The sequence below is a fragment of the Chenopodium album genome, chromosome 26, assembly GCF_948465745.1.
Source record: "Chenopodium album chromosome 26, dcCheAlbu1.1, whole genome shotgun sequence".
Classification (NCBI taxonomy): Eukaryota; Viridiplantae; Streptophyta; class Magnoliopsida; order Caryophyllales; family Amaranthaceae; genus Chenopodium; species Chenopodium album.
This window is the reverse complement of record NC_137859.1, coordinates 31889264-31906567: the sequence shown is the minus strand read 5'-3', so window position 1 is coordinate 31906567 and position 17304 is coordinate 31889264. Positions and strand designations below refer to the sequence as shown.

The 17304-nt window shown below is 38.3% G+C and overlaps 1 protein-coding gene across 2 annotated transcripts in view; it reads left to right on the top strand.

Annotated features, from left to right (window-relative positions):
• Positions 1-13102: 13102 nt before the first annotated feature.
• LOC145617179 (putative CDP-diacylglycerol--inositol 3-phosphatidyltransferase 2) overlaps positions 13103-17304 on the top strand; it is a 5798-nt gene continuing 1596 nt past the window's right edge. The window contains exons 1-10 of one of the 2 annotated variants that reach the window (XM_081671862.1): positions 13103-13421; positions 13553-13632; positions 13727-13811; positions 13921-13970; positions 14207-14246; positions 14541-14585; positions 14668-14733; positions 14820-14934; positions 15018-15074; positions 15236-15334. In XM_081671862.1, the coding sequence (XP_081527988.1) occupies positions 13572-13632; positions 13727-13811; positions 13921-13970; positions 14207-14246; positions 14541-14585; positions 14668-14733; positions 14820-14934; positions 15018-15074; positions 15236-15334 (618 nt within the window). In that variant the 5' untranslated portion in view covers positions 13103-13421; positions 13553-13571. Of the gene's footprint in view, positions 13422-13520; positions 13633-13726; positions 13812-13920; positions 13971-14206; positions 14247-14540; positions 14586-14667; positions 14734-14819; positions 14935-15017; positions 15075-15235; positions 15335-17304 lie in introns of both variants that reach the window. The other variant, XM_081671863.1, reaches the window with a different exon arrangement.

The window sequence follows — 17304 nt, the reverse complement described above, 5'->3', positions numbered from 1 at the left end:
TATTGTATTTACTCTTCTTTGTTACATAAACCAATACGACTATGTCACTATATTTTGAAGGCTTTAGTAGAGTTTAACTTGATTTTCCTTTCACAACTTAAATTCAAGATAAATTCACGTTTTTGTAAGGAGTTTCGCAGATGATGTATTAGTTGTACAAGATTTAGTAAGAGCACCAACACTCGTATAACTTTATACCACGGTGTAAATATTCATTTAAAAGTTGCAAATTTTTACCACTTTGGTGGCATAAAACTATACCATCACCATCCCATGGTAAACTTTTGTTTCGTTCCACGTGAAATATGAACCAACCAGGTCACGCCATGTGGCCTGGTTGTCATACATCTTTTATTTATTTTTTTTCAATTGCATTTTAAGAAAAAATTATAAAGTCAAAAATTATGAGAAAATTACCATTGTTCATAATTTTTCAAGACATACACATAGACACCCATATTGATATAGTTTTAAATATTTTTTAAATTCACTTTTTTCTATCTAAATTGTTTATTTTTATTTAATTAACTTTATAAATAGTAATTAGTTATTTTCAACATAAAACAAAATATGATTATAATATAATTAAGTGTATAATTCATACATATAGGAGAGAGAAAGTGTGTTGGTAAACTTTTTTAATACCATGGGTGGGGTGATTTTTGGAGAAAGTATATTGTATTGTGGTATAGATGATGTGGAGGACTGAGAAAGTGGTAGAGAGAGAGAGGGGTGGTATAAATTTTTATACTCTGAGTGATGATGGTGTAAGGTGAGCATAAATAATTGGCTCCAAATTATTATTGATGAGCTTAAATATGTAATGCATGCATGCATACAAAAAAAAAAGTATACGAGAAACAAATGAATTTTCTTAAATGGCTACAGTAAAAAAATCCCACCAAATTTCATATGTTTGGCTAAAGCATAAGTAGGACTTTTTGTGCAAGAGTATTTTTGCAAAGTTTTCCTTGTCGCAAATTAACCAAGTAACGAATCAAATCTCTAAGGATTCGTTTGGCATCGCTGTGGTTTTCTGTTTTTTGGTTTTTTGTTTTTTAAAAGTATATTACATATGTTACATAATGGATCAAAAAATATTTAGACTTATTAAAATCATGATAATTTTGAAAACTGACAACAAAAAAGTGAAAACACCTTTTTCTTATTTCCTGTTTTTGGTTTTTAGTTTTCAAAAAAACAGGAAACTGAAAACCAAAAATGATGCCAAACAAGCCCTAAATTAAGTAAAAGATGTGGGCCACTGTACTTTATTATTTTCCATTCCCGCTAACCCCAAATTGTAGTATTTTGAGCATTCTCAACCAATTATCATTTGGGAGGGTTAGAGCACCGGCATCTATAAGGTTTGTCTATCCTTTTAACTCACTTATTGGATATTTTAAGAATCCTCGTGAATGTGCAAGAAGATGAGAAGGATCCTCTTATAGCTAAAAGGAAATGACTCCTGTCAAGAAGGATGCTCTTACTCGACTCTTGTGCAAAGAGTGGAGATTTTTTTATTAAAAAAATGTAACAAGCATTTATTGGATATTTTAAGAATCCTTGTGAATGTGCAAGAAGATGAGAAGGATCCTCTTATAGCTAAAAGGAAATGACTCCTGTCAAGAAGGATGCTCTTACTCGACTCTTGTGCAAAGAGTGGAGATTTTTTTATTAAAAAAATGTAACAAGCATTTATTGGATATTTTAAGAATCCTCGTGAATGTGCAAGAAGATGAGAAGGATCCTCTTAGCTAAAAGGAAATGACTCTTGTCAAGAAGGATGCTCTTACTCGACTCTTGTGCAAAGAGTGGAGATTTTTTTATTAAAAAAATGTAACAAGCATTGTTGTGTCAGCTTTCGTGATTGAAAAGCTCCACATAATTTGAAAAAGGGATGTCAATATGGCGGGGATGAGTCTCGGTTTGGCGGGGTGGGGCGAGTATGGAGATAAAAATCATAACCGCCGTGGATGATGAGGCGGGGGTGGCTTTTAGGATGTAGTCACCTCATCCCCGCCCCGCTCCGCTCTACTCCACTCGCCCCACTTTGTACTTGCCCCATCCTCACCCCATACCACATTTATATATTTTAAAAAATAAAATTATAAACAACAATGTGTGTAATATGAACTTTTTTTTTTTTTTTTTGTAATCTATACTAATTATGTAGGGTTGTGTATTTGGGAGGCGGGGATTAGGCAGGTCTTGAGTGAGGGATTAGGTGAAGATGAATATTCATGTGAGGCGTCGGGCGGGGATGGTTTTGAAATTGTACCCACTGAGGTGGTAATGAGGGTGAATTTTGGATCCTACAGGGATGGGGATAAGAATGAAAATGATAGGTGGGGATGGGGATGAGGATGGGAAGGGGAAGGCCAGCATCCGCACCGCCCCGCCCCGCTGACATCTCTATTTAGAAGGCAAAATCAACGGTTTTATTACTTGTTACTCCCTTTGTTCCCAATTGTTTGCCCCATAGAAATATTTCATAAATTAAGTTTGATTGGAGTTGATAAGAGAGAAAAGTGGTGGGACTAAAAGCATTTTTGTGAGAATAAAATAGTGCTCCCTATTTACATTACTAGTATGAAGTATTTTTATTAAGACAAATAAAAAAGGACCAAGGGAGTATGATTTTTGTCCATATACACTATGTAGACTGTTTCTGGAAAACAGAGAATGCTCCTGGGAGTTCGGATAATGAGATCAAGATGTCCTAGAGCTTGGCTCAATGAATATCCGGATTTTCCTCAGCTATGCCTTGCTGTCCGAGAGCTAGGCCTGCAAAACAGAGAGGGTTGGCTGCCCCGGGGGTGTTACCCGGGAACGTCCCTCCGATGCTAAAGTCAGCAAAATTTCTTTTTAGAGAGAGAAAGTAGTGAGAGAAAGAGTAATTAGAGAGAGTGTGAAAAGTCCCCCCCATTAATGATTGGACAGCTATTTATAGTTGCACTTTCAGGTGGCATGAGTTGTACTTAATTTGACAGATTAAGGGTAAATCTGTACTTTGCAACCATTTATGATGGGCTAGGTCACGGAGGGTATTTTCGTAATTTCAGGGCATTGGGCTTAGGACAATGGACTTAGCCCAAACATTTTGCCCCACGCGTGATGTGGGAACGAGATCGCATGAAGTTCGGATGTCACGCGAAATGAGCATAATTGAAGTTGTCATATCAGTCGAAATGACTTTTTAGGCGTACTCGAGGGCTAAAATGAGCCCCAAGTGTTCCCGGGGGCTAAAAAGAGCCCCAAAGCGACTTGCAAGGGTGAAGACCAGCCCCAAGCAATGCATTGGAAATACTTTAATTGCAAGAGCTAACTTGTTGTAAAATAGTCCGAGAGATAGGATTGATAATAGATGATGACTGAAAGCATGACAAATCTTGATAATCTTCAAAGAGGTAAGCCTTAGGTAAGTTTCATGCCTAGCTAAGAGCATGACTCGTCTTGATCTTCGGCTTAATTAGCTTGGGCCTAAGGAACATTGAGCCCATTTATCCGAATTCTACCTGAGTAACATTTCTTTTGGTCTTCATATGGGCCCCTCACCCTTGACTAACCACTTGCAAATTATTAGAGATCAGACTTTGGATTTTTGCTTCCAAGGAAAACCGTATGCATATCCCACCGAGGGCCCACCGAGAAAGCATTTGGTTATTGTGTTAGGCTCAGTTGAGCTCTCGGATTTCTAAGGAAATCAATCCATTTTTTATTTGTAAAATAAATTGAGAATACCGAGGGGTTGCTGGTAGTTTTGGGTTGTCTGAAAGACGCAAGCCGAGGGTTTTTCGGGGTTTACTTAGGAATTTTTAGTTCTTGTGAGCATAAAACTACCCAATTTGAGGCAAGGAGAGGTTTCTCGGGTTTTACTTCGGCTTAGCTGGGTGATACCCCGGGGTGAGGCAATATTGAGTGTGCTACCCCGGGGTGAGGGAGCATTGAGTGAGAGGGAGAGCTATACCCCGGGGTGAGGGAGTATTGAGTGAGAGGGAGAGCTATACCCCGGGGTGAGGGAGTATTGAGTGAGAGGGAGAGCTATACCCCGGGGTGAGGGAGCTATACCTCGGGGTGAGGGAGTATTAAGCGAGAGGGAGAGCTATACCCCGGGGTGAGGAAGCTATACCCCGGGGTGAGGGAGTATTGAGTGAGAGTGAGAAGAGGGCATGCTCTCCGGGGTGTTAAGGTAGTTTAATTGTTACCCCTAGGCGAGGGAGGAGTAAATGAGAGGAAGAGTGAGGTATGCTACCCCGGGGTGAGGAAGGTAACCCGGGGGGTAAGAGAGCTAGCCACAAGCCGAGGGGATTTAGAATTTTACCCCGGGGTGCCATCCGCATGCCGAGGGGGTTGATATGCTACCCCTAGCTCTGGGCCTTGACCCTTAAGCCTTTTATTTTTTTTGTGAAACTTGATGGGCCGAGAGAGTGAGTTACTAAGATAGTTTCACTGGCCGAGAGATATGCTGCCGAGAACTTGGGCTTTCTTGAGCTTAGTTAAGACGGTGGGAATTTTAATGAGTTAAAGCACATGCTGAGGGCCTAGGGGTTAATAGTGAATGGTGCTGAGAGCTTGGCTTTTGCTGGAGGCTTGTTGAGGGCTTCAGGCATGCTGAGAGAATTAGCTAGAGAAAAATGTGGGCTGAGAAGTGAAGCGTGAGAAATAGAGCCGTTAACGCTAGAAAGGTGAGAGAATGTGAGGGCCGAGAGCTTTTACACCCCAGGCGGAGGCACTTTGAGAAAAAACCCAAGAACTTTATATATTGGGCGAAGGTCACTTGTGATTAAAACCCAAAAACTTAATACCTTGGGCGGATGTATTTTGAGAATAAATCCAAGAACTATATACCCTGGGGGGAATACTTTGTGAATAAAACCCAAGAACTTAATACCTCGGGTGGAGGTACTTTAATTTGAGGATAAACCAAGTGACTTATACCCCCAGGTGGAGGTACTTTGAGAAAAAAAAACCAAGTATTTTATACCCCTAGGCGGAGATATCTTGAGAAATAAACCAAGTATTTTATACCCCATATTGAGGTACATTTGGAAATAAAACCAAGTCCTTTATACCCCTAGGTAGAGGTACCTTAATAAATAAACCATGTGCTTTATAGTTTATACCCCTAAGCGGAGGTATCTTGAGAAATAAAAGCCAAGAAGCTAAATACCCTGGGGCGGAGGGAGGCTGAGATCGAGAGTGATTGAACATGCCGAGTGGAGGGAGGCCAAGCTGAGAGAGTAACTCAATACGCCGAGCGAAGGGAGGCCAAGCTGAGAGAGTAACTCAATACGCCGAGCGAAGGGAGGCCAAGCTTAAAGAATGACTAAATAGGCCAAGCGGAGGGAGGCTAAGCTGAGAGAATGACTGAATAGGCCGAGGTGACGGAGGCCAAGCTGAGAGAGTAACTCAATACGCCGAGCAAAGGGAGGCCAAGCTTAGAGAATGACTAAATAGGCCAAGCGAAGGGAGGCTAAGCTGAGAGAATGACTGAATAGGCCGAGGTGAGGGAGGCTAAGATGAGGGCCTCTTTTATGTTGAGAGATGCTGAGGGCTTGATTTGAGATGTTGAGGGCCAAGGCCACTGTAGGTCAAGGGCCTTGTTTTAAATACCAAGAGCATGCTCGAGCTAGGCCAATTGGATGAGAGTTCGGTATGCATTATCTTGCTAAAAATGACCCAAGATTGAGGGGCGACATAGATAATCCAATAGCTGAGCCTAAGATAGCGAAGCTGAGAGCTTAGGGTATGCCTAGCTTTTGAGTTTATCACAAACCCATGAGATTTTTCTTATGCTGAATGTTTTATCGGCTTGGCTTGATGATTATTTCTAACTTTTGAATTTTGTTGATACTGTAGAGGCTAGTCCTCGGGGTGTGCTTGACTTGCACTGAAGAGATCTTCCGCCCGACGTAAGCCTCTTAATGAAAATAGATGAGAGGTATGCTATTCCAATCATAGGGATAGGCTTAAGGCTAAACGAGCCCTGTGTTATTGTTATAAGTGAGGTACGCTCTCCCGAACCTTGAGATAGGGTGGGGGCAAAACGAGACCCTTGTTATAGATGTATGAGAGGTAGTTCATCCCAACTTTTGGGATAGGCTGAGGAGAAGTACGTTATCCCAAATCTTGAGATAGGTTGAGGGCTAGGTTGAGGGCTAAACAAGCCCCTTGTTACATATGTATGACAGGTAGGGGTGTTCAAAAAATACCCGACCCGAGTGTCCCGACCCGCTGACCCGGAGAAAATAGTCGGGTATTTTTCCAAAAAGAATCTCATTTTTCGGGTCGGGTACCCGGCCCGAGAATATGTGTTCTTTTCGGGTCGGGTCATGGGCCGAGCTGTGATGCTCTCGGGTACCCGAAATACCCGTTAAGGGTGTTTTTTATTTTTTTTCTTTATTTTGGAATCTTCAGTAGGTGTTTTTACTTGTTAGGGTTAATTAGTGTCTTTTCATATTTCACCTTCTCTTGTAGCAAGCAGCCGTTTCCTCTCTTCTGTCATTCTTTGGTTTTTTTCCTCTAAATCTCCATCTCTATCTCTCTCTTACACTAGTTTTCCTCTAAATCTCTAATCTCCAATTCTCCATATATATTCATCTTTTATTTTCCAATGATATCTCTCTACCTTATTTATAATACAATATTTATGCCTTTTATTTTTCAGTAGATCTCGTGGATCGATATTTATATACATTTTGAGTATATTTTTGTTCGAATTATGGAGGAGGTTGGTGTCTTCATTTTCTGAGTTTAATCAAGGAAAGGTTGTGGTTGATTGTGGGTTTTCAATTTTTGGGCAAGAATCGTGATTCGTGCCTTTGTAGTTGCAAATTTGTAATTAACTTTGCTGCAAGACAAAGAGGTAGGAAGATGGTGGTCTAGTGGATGATGAATTGATGATTTTCATGATAATTGTTGATGATGATGTAAAATCAGTGGAGTAATAACGATTTTTTTTTTATTAAATCTCTAATAAAGATCTATTTTTATATTTTAGTAGTATTAACTTCTTCTAATTGTGTATATGTACTTAACTTCTTCTAATAATAGTGTGAACTTTGGGTAATAGATTTTATATTGTTTATTTCACATTTTGGGCAAATATTGTCATATTAAATCCGGGTACCCATGACCCGACCCGAGAAATTCGGGTACCCGAATCCCGGGTACCCGGTTTTCTCGGGTCGGGACATGGGCCGACTTTCAAACTACCCGAGGATCCGGGTACCCAGGTTTTCGGGTACCCGAAAATCCGGGTACCCGGATTTGAACACCCCTAATGACAGGTAGGCTATCCCAACTTTTAGGGTAGGCCGAGGGCTAAACGAGCCCCAAGTTATAAATATATGAGGGGTACGCTATCCCAACTTTTGGGATAGGCTGAGGAGAAATACGTTATCCCAAATCTTGAGATAGGTTGAGGGCTAAAACGAGCCCCTTGTTATATATGTATGAGAGGTAGGCTATTCCAACTTTTAGGATAGGCCGAGGGCTAAACGAGCCCCAAGTTATAAATATATGAGGGGTACGCTATCCCAACTTTTGGGATAGGCCGAGGGCTAAACGAGCCTTTTGTTATTTTAGCGATTCGTCAGGACACTATCTCAAACATTGAGTATAGGCTAGCATCTTGCCCCAAACATTGGAACAAACTTGTTATTGATAACTTTAGTTAGCGACTCGGGGTGTCTTGTACGAAGGAAGGCCCAGTGCTTTTTGAGAAGATAATGAATTCCCGAGATTTTTGAGCTTTAGGCAGCAATGTAGATAACCAACCCGAAAAATGAAAATGATGCGCTATTAAAAGAAATATTTTCTAGTATAAACTCTTATTGCCCCTAGGGCTTCAATTTCATTTGAGAAGTTGCTCAGACACAACAACGTCTTAAGTCCGCATTCCAAGCATATTGGTTGCAGGCTCCACCTTGTAGATTTTCATGATAGATGGGGAAGGATAGTTGATGACCCTGCTATTTGGAACTTGTGGTTGAAAGACCCTCTGTAACACCCCCGATTTACTAGCTAATAATAAACAATAAATAAAGGAAAATAAACAACCTTTAAATAAAATTGCGGAAGTGTACACCTAAATCAGAGGTATTACCGCCACACTTGACAACCTGTCAAGTGTTAAGGCTTACAAAATCCCAATAATACAACCCAATAAATCTAAGTGAGCTATTTATACAACTTTACAAACTCATTATAGCATACTACTCGAAACACTTGAGCTCCTTTAGCTACGATCACCTGCTTAACCTGCTTAGAAAATCTTGACTGCTCACCATTAAGGACAAATTCCAAAATAGATCGTCGCAGGGCCACCATAAGAAAAAGACATGGCCGCAAACACAAATAGCACAACAAAACAAACAAACCCACACACGTCAGCAAAAAGCTGAGTAATCACCACATATCAAATATATAATGAAATGATATAATATTTAATAATATAATTAGCTCCCTGACAATGTAGTTTGAAACTACATTCACCAAAATATCAAACTAAATACGACACTTCACATAACTAACCTTGACAAAATCCAACCTCAAAATAATATGATACTCTGCTCAATTAACTCCTCTAACCAATAAGTGTGCCACGCTCTTTGTTTTATACCTAGCCTTGGACATGGGTAATTCGAATAACAAACCAACAAGTATAAAAACTTGAATACTCTCAATGACCAGAAAACACCTTAAACCAGACTACATACGGGCCAATTCCCACTGTAGGGGACCATAGAAAAATAAATTATAAAGATTGTATCTCATTCTTAACCCATGATTATCATCCTTTTACCAACATGCCAAGGACTAAGGTATATAACGCCGAGCCTCAAACCAAGAACAAAATAATCATTCTCAACCTTTTGATCTCATATATCGATCAAATAATCATTCACAAACTAATAGATTACATCTCAATAATGGCACATATTCCCAAATAACATAAAAATTCGATTCAAAAATATCTCAACTCTTTGGGAAAATAATACTAATAACCCAAATATAATCAAATCTCAACCCTAATATAATAATTTTCATGAGTAACCCTAAAACCTCAAGAAAACAATACTCCCTAGATTAACAACATTAAAAACCCTAGAAAAATAACACGATCAATCAATACAACAATTAAATTTTATAATACAATACATTAATCACATATATATAAATCTGGGTCAAACAAATAACAATTCATAAAATTTGTACACAATAATACAAAGTACAATCAATACAAACAATAATCAATAACCAAACAGCTCCAAGATGACGAGTGTGATTACCTTCCGAAAAATAATACTCCAAGATTTATCAATAATGAAACTAAGGTCACGCATGATTGCATGAACAATATTCTCTGCATACACATACTGCTTTTCAAGTTTTGCTAATGCACTTGCATATAAAACGAAATAAAGAAGTCAGAAGTCATCAAAAGAACTTTAATCCCCACGATTTGAGGTGTTGTGCGTGAAACAAAGAGGTCTGTGAAAGCAATTGCAAAGATAAAGTTTTAATAAGAGTCACGGCTGCACAAATATTAGTAGGGTTAAAATAGTTTATATATGCTTAAAAATAAAGAGTCATATTTAATTTAATCTAGGGTTTAAACCTTTCCGAACTTTAAAATAAAAATATGAGATTAGGAAAGTTTTTTAATAAATAAAAATAAACTATATATAAAATCATAAAATATTCGGGTATTACAATCTACCCTCCTTAAAACAAGTTTCGTCCCGAAACTTATAATTAGGAAGTATAAAATATATAGATAGAGTAATAAAATAGTAGGGGTATTACACCCTCGAGTGAATGACCTCCTTGATCTTGTAAAGTTCATGTTGAAGAGGGGTGTTTTCATCTTAGCATAGCCCTCAGCTAGGCATGTCAAGGGGTTGATTGAGGCATAGCCCTCGGTTAGGCATGTCGAGGGGCTGATAGAGGCATGGTCCTTAGCTAAGCATGCCGAGGAGATGATAGAGGCATAGCCTTCGGCTAGGTATGCCGAGGCGGTTGATAGAGGCATAGCCCTCTACTAGGCATACCGAAGGGGTTGATAGAAGCATGGTCCTCGGCAAGGCATGCCGAGGAGATGATAAAGGCATAGCCCCCGGCTAGGCATGCCGAGGAGGTTGATAGATGCATAGCCCCCGGCTAGGCATGCCAAGGTGTTGAAGGAAGCATAGCCCTCGACTAGGCATGCCAAAGGGGTTGATAGAAGCATGGTCCTCGGCTAGGCATGCTGAGGGGGAATGCTGGCAGGCCGAGGGGGTAGCCAGGCAGGCTAGGAGGAGGCTTGATGGAGCTAGGATATGCGAGGCTGAAGGTTAAGCTGTTGGGGCGTTCCCCATTCTACCTTGCCCCCCGCCTGGGTTGACAAGTGCCCCTAGGCTTTCCTCAATGTTTTTGTTGATCTAGGCTGCCAACTGATCCAAGTCTCGGCGGGTGACCACATGGGGGCTATTCACCTCCCCAACGGGGTCGCTGCCAGCTTGGGGCATCTTCTCGACTATATGAGCATGCCTAGCCTAGAGAGTCGGAGCTTGTCTAGTAGCATCTTGATATATACTGCAGGGACGCCTAGTGTTCACCATGACTTTTTGTTAGTTATCCCCACAGACGGCGCCACCTGTTTCTGGAAAACAGAGAATGCTCCTGGGAGTTCGGGTAATGAGATCAAGATGTCCTAGAGCTTGGCTCAATGAATATCCGGATTTCCCTCAGCTATGCTTTGCTGTCCGAGAGCTAGGCCTGCAAAACAGAGAGGGTTAGCTGCCCCGGGGGTGTAACCCGGGAACGCCCCTCCGATGCTAAAGTCAGCGAAAGTTCTTTTTAGAGAGAGAAAGTAGTGAGAGAAAGAGTAATTAGAGAGATAGAGTGAAAAGTCCCCCCCATTAATGATTGGAGAGCTATTTATAGTTGTACTTTCAGGTGGCATGAGTTGTACTTAATTTGACAGATTAAGGGTAAATCTGTACTTTGCAACCATTTATGATGGGCTGGGTCACGGAGGGTATTTTCGTAATTTCAGGGCATTGGGTTTAGGACAATGGACTTAGCCCAAACATAGACACATCCTCAAAATGCGGCCATAAACTTAAGTTGCAAGTTAAAGAAAATAGAGAAGTAGAAAGGATGTGATTAGTATAGTCATTAAACTTTTGATGATGCTCAACGAGACAACGAGAATAATCCTTTCTTTGTCATATTGGTTTGCTTCCAATTTAGACTATTATTAATTTATTATCCTTATTTGCTTAATAATGAATGAATCAATGCTTAACTATAAATTAAAGCTGTTCTTAGGGCCTTACAGTTCAGGTCTCTTTTCTCTTCTGCCAAATTCCAAATAAATAAACGTGAAATTCTCTTTATTTGATTCTTTGTTGATGGAAAAGCTAAAGTCCCATCTGACTTTTTAGTTGCTTTACATTCTTATTCGCCCATATCAAAATAATTAGTCCATCTAATTTCCTAATTCGGTTACGTTTACCTCCCTAATAAGACTCTATCTCTACATGTATTCTACGCGTGTAATACATTTCCATGTATACCCCAAGATTAAATCGTTGTCGAGTTAAGTATATATTAGTCAACTTTGGATTTGATTGATTACAAATGAATTTTTAGAGTCAATTCGGATTGATTACATTTTAAAACATATTGGCCTTGTTTGGCAAGTGGCTATTACCGGTTGGCTGTTGGCTGGTTCACTTGGCTTGTTTGACCAGTAGGTATGTTTGGCTATTTATAATGGCTTTTGAAATTGGCTGTTTAAGCTGGCTGTTTATAAAAGTGTTTGGTAAATTAATTGTTGGTTGTTGACTGTTTATTAGATAATTTGTGGGCAAACAAGCCAAAAGCCAACAAAAAAAGCTACTCAAAGCAGATTTTTCATTTTGGCTTAAAAGCTAGCTTTTTCAATGGCTAAAAAGCCAATTACCAAACACATTTTTTGAATGTTTGACCACATAAAAAAGCCAAAAGCTAACCAAAAAGCCATTCACCAAACATGGCCATTATTTTAGAGTAATCGACTTCATTTGGTTCTAAAAGTTTAATATGAGCAAAATACCATTTTCGGGTACACTCACCTATATCACTCTATGTGCACCTGGATGTTTTGCCTGTAACTCTTTAAGTATAAACATGTTCTTATAGTATTTATCTGGCCACATAATATACTCAGTCATTATGACTCATGATAGTTACCTTGTTAGCATTATAGAGATTATTTGGTAAGTGTTATAGAGACTACCTCATTATTATTATAGAGTTACTCATTCAGCATTACTAGGTTACTTGATCGGTGATACTCCATATCAGGGTTGCTCTATTTTTTTTTACAAGCGGCCACACACAAGAGAACAAAACTATTAGAGCCTGTTGTCTTCGGCTTATTTTCAGTTCAGTTCAGCTCCAATCAGTTTAGTTCAGTTCAGCTCAGTTCTTATCATAGGCTATGTTTGAGAGAAACCTTATTGGGGGTATATTAGCTTATTTGACTAAGTTTAGCTGATTGACTAGTCAAACAAGCTATTACAAGTGTTTGGTAGTAAGCTTATTGAAAGAGCTTATTCCACTAAATAAACTCTTTTTGAAAAAACTCATTTTAGGAGCTTTTGTAATTAGCTTATTCATTAATTATTGTGAAATGACACTTATAACCTCATTTAATTTAAAATCTATCTAAACTACCTACCCCACACTTAGCTTATTGGTCATTTCACATACTCAATCACCTTTAAGCTATCACCTATTTACCAAACGCTTTTATAACATCAGTTAATACAATAAGTTAGTCAAATCAATTAATAAAATCAGCTAGTCAAAATCAGCTAACTCAATCAGCTTTTAGCTTTCTCCCAAACAGGGCCATAATTTCATTCGCTCATAAAATATTCAGTTCAGTTAAGTTCAGTTCAGCTCCAATAAGTTAAGTTAAGTTAAATTTTGTTCAATCAATGAGAACAACTCTTAATGAGTATATCAATTTTTAAAAAACAGAGGGAGTAATTGTTGAACTTTTTTTTTTTTTTTTTTTAAAATGTGGCAAAATTCTTAACGAGAACACCCGGCAAATCCCTAATTTATCCCTATCTCGGCTAATAACTCCTCTGCATTTCCCATAACTACTTCTCAGCGTACTCACACACTCACCCCCACCACCACCATCACCACCCCTTCCTCCTAACGCCGGCGATTCCCCCGCTTCTCCGTCGACGGCGTCTCTCTCCTCGTCGGCGGCGTTCGCCAGCATCTCCGCCGTATTCGCCAGCTTCTCCGCCTCTCTCCGGTTTCTCCATCATCTTCTCCCTTCAAAGAAATCATATTTTCTCCACCAGATCTAAACGCTTCATCTTCAAATTTTAATACGAACATTTGATTCTGCTTTCTTTCGAATTTTGGTTAGATCCGAAACCTAATTGTACTAGTATTGTTTTTTCAAAATCAATTTGGGGAATAATATGAAATGATGGTTGACCTAGGTTACTGAATGTATACAGGTTTGAGAATTGATAGTTGTAATCTTTTGTAGATCATACAGTATTACGGAAATGGCCGACAAATCGAAGCCGACGATGTCGACGATATACCTTTATGTACCTAATATAATTGGTGAGTTTTGCTAAGATTAATTGAATTGAATTTTTTGTATTTTTATGTGGAAATGAATTGCATTGTTAATTTAATTCTATGTATGTAAATGCAGGGTACATCAGAGTTTTAATGAATTGTGTTGCATTTGCAATTTGCTTTTCTCATAAAGGCCTTTTTTCAATTCTGTATTTTATAAGGTAATTTTAACTTACTATTTACATAATTTCATCTATATTTGCTCTTATTGATGATGAGTGTGTCGTCGGTTTTTGGAGTAGTTGCTAAAGTTTGAATCTTTGGTTGTAGCTTTGTATGTGATGGTATAGATGGATGGTTTGCTCGAAAACTCAATCAAGGTATGACTTTTTAACTCTTTTTATACATTTTGTGTGTTTTAAGAGAATGTCTTGATTATTTATGATAACTTTAATTTAATGTTAGATAAAAGCAAAAGGGTTGCTTGCGGATAAGATTATGTGTTGGGCGGTTTTCGATGATTTCTTATTGATAATAGGATTTTCTAGCATTAGGTATGTTATGTTGATTTGGACCACATTAATTTGCTCTGACTTCATGCTCATTGTCTCTCCAGTATCAACATTTGGTGCCGTTTTGGATATGGTGACAGACAGGTCTGTCCCTTATTTCCTTCCCTCCATCGCTAGTTATTCCTTCCAGTTCCGCTCCAAATCAATTATCCATGCTTTTTTCTATTGTAATATTGCCCTGTTAACTTTTTATAGAAATGTTGTGAGCTGAATAACTGATTGCCCCTTTCAAGTCCCATCTCAAAATGTGTATACTACAATTTATGTATTAAATTGTATACTGCTGAGAAGTGAAGCATTTATTGCAGTATTGATCGTTGGGAATTTTTTTTTTTTTGCTGCTTCCTGCACTTACATCTTGTAATGTGACTATTTCAGGATTAGTACTGCTTGTTTGCTAGTAATTCTGTCTCAAATATATCGGTAAGTTCTAATTTTCATTCTAATTTATGTTTGGTTGTGCTTGTTACATAATTATGCATCTAATTTTTGTGGATGTTTGCAGGCCTAGCTTGGTTTTCTTATCACTGCTTGCCTTGGATATAGCAAGTCATTGGTTCCAAATGTACAGGTATTCTGAATTTCTGATCCATCTGCCCAGCATAATTTTTTGAATATTTTCTATATTCGGTGATTTCATCTATTTCCTTACTGCAGTACTTTCTTGACCGGCAAGACTAGCCATAAGGATGTAAAAGACAGTTCTAGCTGGCTGTTCCGATTATATTATGGAAACAGAATGTTTATGGCATATTGTTGTGTTTCATGTGAGGTAATGAGTCTTTGTTTTGGTGTGCCAGATGCAGAAGTTGATACAATTCCAATGTTTATGTCACTAATGTCATAAATCCACAGGTTCTGTACATAATCCTCTTTCTCCTTGCAAAGAACCAAACTGAAGATGTGGTTGATGTGAGTAATCTTCTGTCCTACTACTATTTTTTTCCTTTTCAAGACAAAAGGGAAATTTATTAGAAATTTTGGAAACTCCAGCAATCATTATAATTAATTAATTTATTATTATTTTTATATATGTATCTGCTTAAGTTTTCGCTTGTGCATTCTTACCGCAGGTATTACTTTCATCCAGAAAACATAGCTTGGCTCTCTTTCTTCTGGAAGTTCTAGTTCTTTTTGGATGGGCAGTCAAGCAAACAATCAATATTATTCAGGTAATGCTTGATTTTATCCTCATATTGTGCGAATTATTTTCTTCACTCTTGTATTGAAGACTTTTGAGCTATGTTTTTTATTACATTGGTGAACTTTTACCATTATATTGATTATCCAAATGTACAATATTTTTTCTTGACAGGCGCAAAACATTAAGTAGTTATAAAGAATTCATATTTCTAGTATTAAAATTTCTTGGTGGGCTCCCTTTATAAACTCTCTTGGAATTAATAAAATACTCCATTACTCCCTCCGTCCTTGTATTAACACCTCATTTCTCTTGGCACACTGTTTTAAGAGAGGAGTATTGGCGCATTAAAGTTGAATTATTAAAGGTAGTAAAAATTATTATTGTTTTAGAAGCAGAGAGAATATAGAGGTTTATATGGGTTTTGTTGATTAGAAGGAATATATAAATGAAGTTAGTGGATTCCCCAGCCAAATGAGAAATGTGGCTTTTAATTTGTGACTTGAATTTTGGGAGTAATAGGGTTTTTATTTAGGATGGAGGGAGTGAGACAGTAGTTTAAATTATTTACTTAGATAAGGATATCCTGCATGATTGATTTAGGTTTCTCAGTTGTCTTTGTGGTATCAGCTAGGAATTGGTGAACTTTTACCATTATATTGATTATCCAAATGTACAATATTTTTTCTTGACAGGCGCAAAACATTAAGTAGTTATAAAGAATTCATATTTCTAGTATTAAAATTTCTTGGTGGGCTCCCTTTATAAACTCTCTTGGAATTAATAAAATACTCCATTACTCCCTCCGTCCTTGTATTAACACCTCATTTCTCTTGGCACACTGTTTTAAGAGAGGAGTATTGGCGCATTAAAGTTGAATTATTAAAGGTAGTAAAAATTATTATTGTTTTAGAAGCAGAGAGAATATAGAGGTTTATATGGGTTTTGTTGATTAGAAGGAATATATAAATGAAGTTAGTGGATTCCCCAGCCAAATGAGAAATGTGGCTTTTAATTTGTGACTTGAATTTTGGGAGTAATAGGGTTTTTATTTAGGATGGAGGGAGTGAGACAGTAGTTTAAATTATTTACTTAGATAAGGATATCCTGCATGATTGATTTAGGTTTCTCAGTTGTCTTTGTGGTATCAGCTAGGAATTGGATGAATTCTCAGTGCTCCACCATCAAATGAAAGAGTTCTGTGAATTAGTTTGTTGGTAATTAAATCGTGACCAACTTAGAATTTGATCAGTCTCCATCACCTATTTCGTATGTCATGATTTACTCCTCCATGGCTCCACCCCCCCCCCCCCCCCCCCCCCCAAAAAAAAAAAAAAAACCTATTTTGCTGGTTTAATAGTGTCCCCAATATTTGTATGCTGGAGGACGGATTTCATCATCTGGGAACCAACATAAGGGGGACTGTGATCAATATCAATCTTCCTTTTCTTTCTGTTCACGGGCCATTCTTTTTAACTAAATCCTTCAAGATCTTGACTAGCTGGGAAGATCTTTTTCTTCTTTAATACGGATGAAATGGAGCTAGCTTTTTGACCAGAGATCTCTGTTTCCTTTCAATACCTTTGATGGTGTGGGCGTGTGGCTGATCAAAAGATGAACTTTACCAGAGAGGGGGAAGCTTGATGATGTGGAATGCTTCCTGCTCCAGTCATTTTCCCTTCTTTCTTTTGACTACTGAGGTGCATGATTGAGCACTTCCTAACATTGGTTGTGTAAGAGTATTAGATTCCTCCCTGTGCATCATCTTCCATAACCACTCCTCCTTTGGTTCTCTAATTGCTTCTTGATTCTCATGGATCTTTACACTGTTGAAGTCTCTGCTTCCCTCAAACAAGAGTTGTGGGGGACTTCTCTACATGATGATGGTAAAAGTGCTTTCCCCCTCTTTTATAACTTTTAAAGTTGAAAGAGGGCATGAACTAGGATAAGTGAGGAAACCAGTGTTTGAAAAAGCGCGGCGCAAGGCGTTTGAAGTCATGC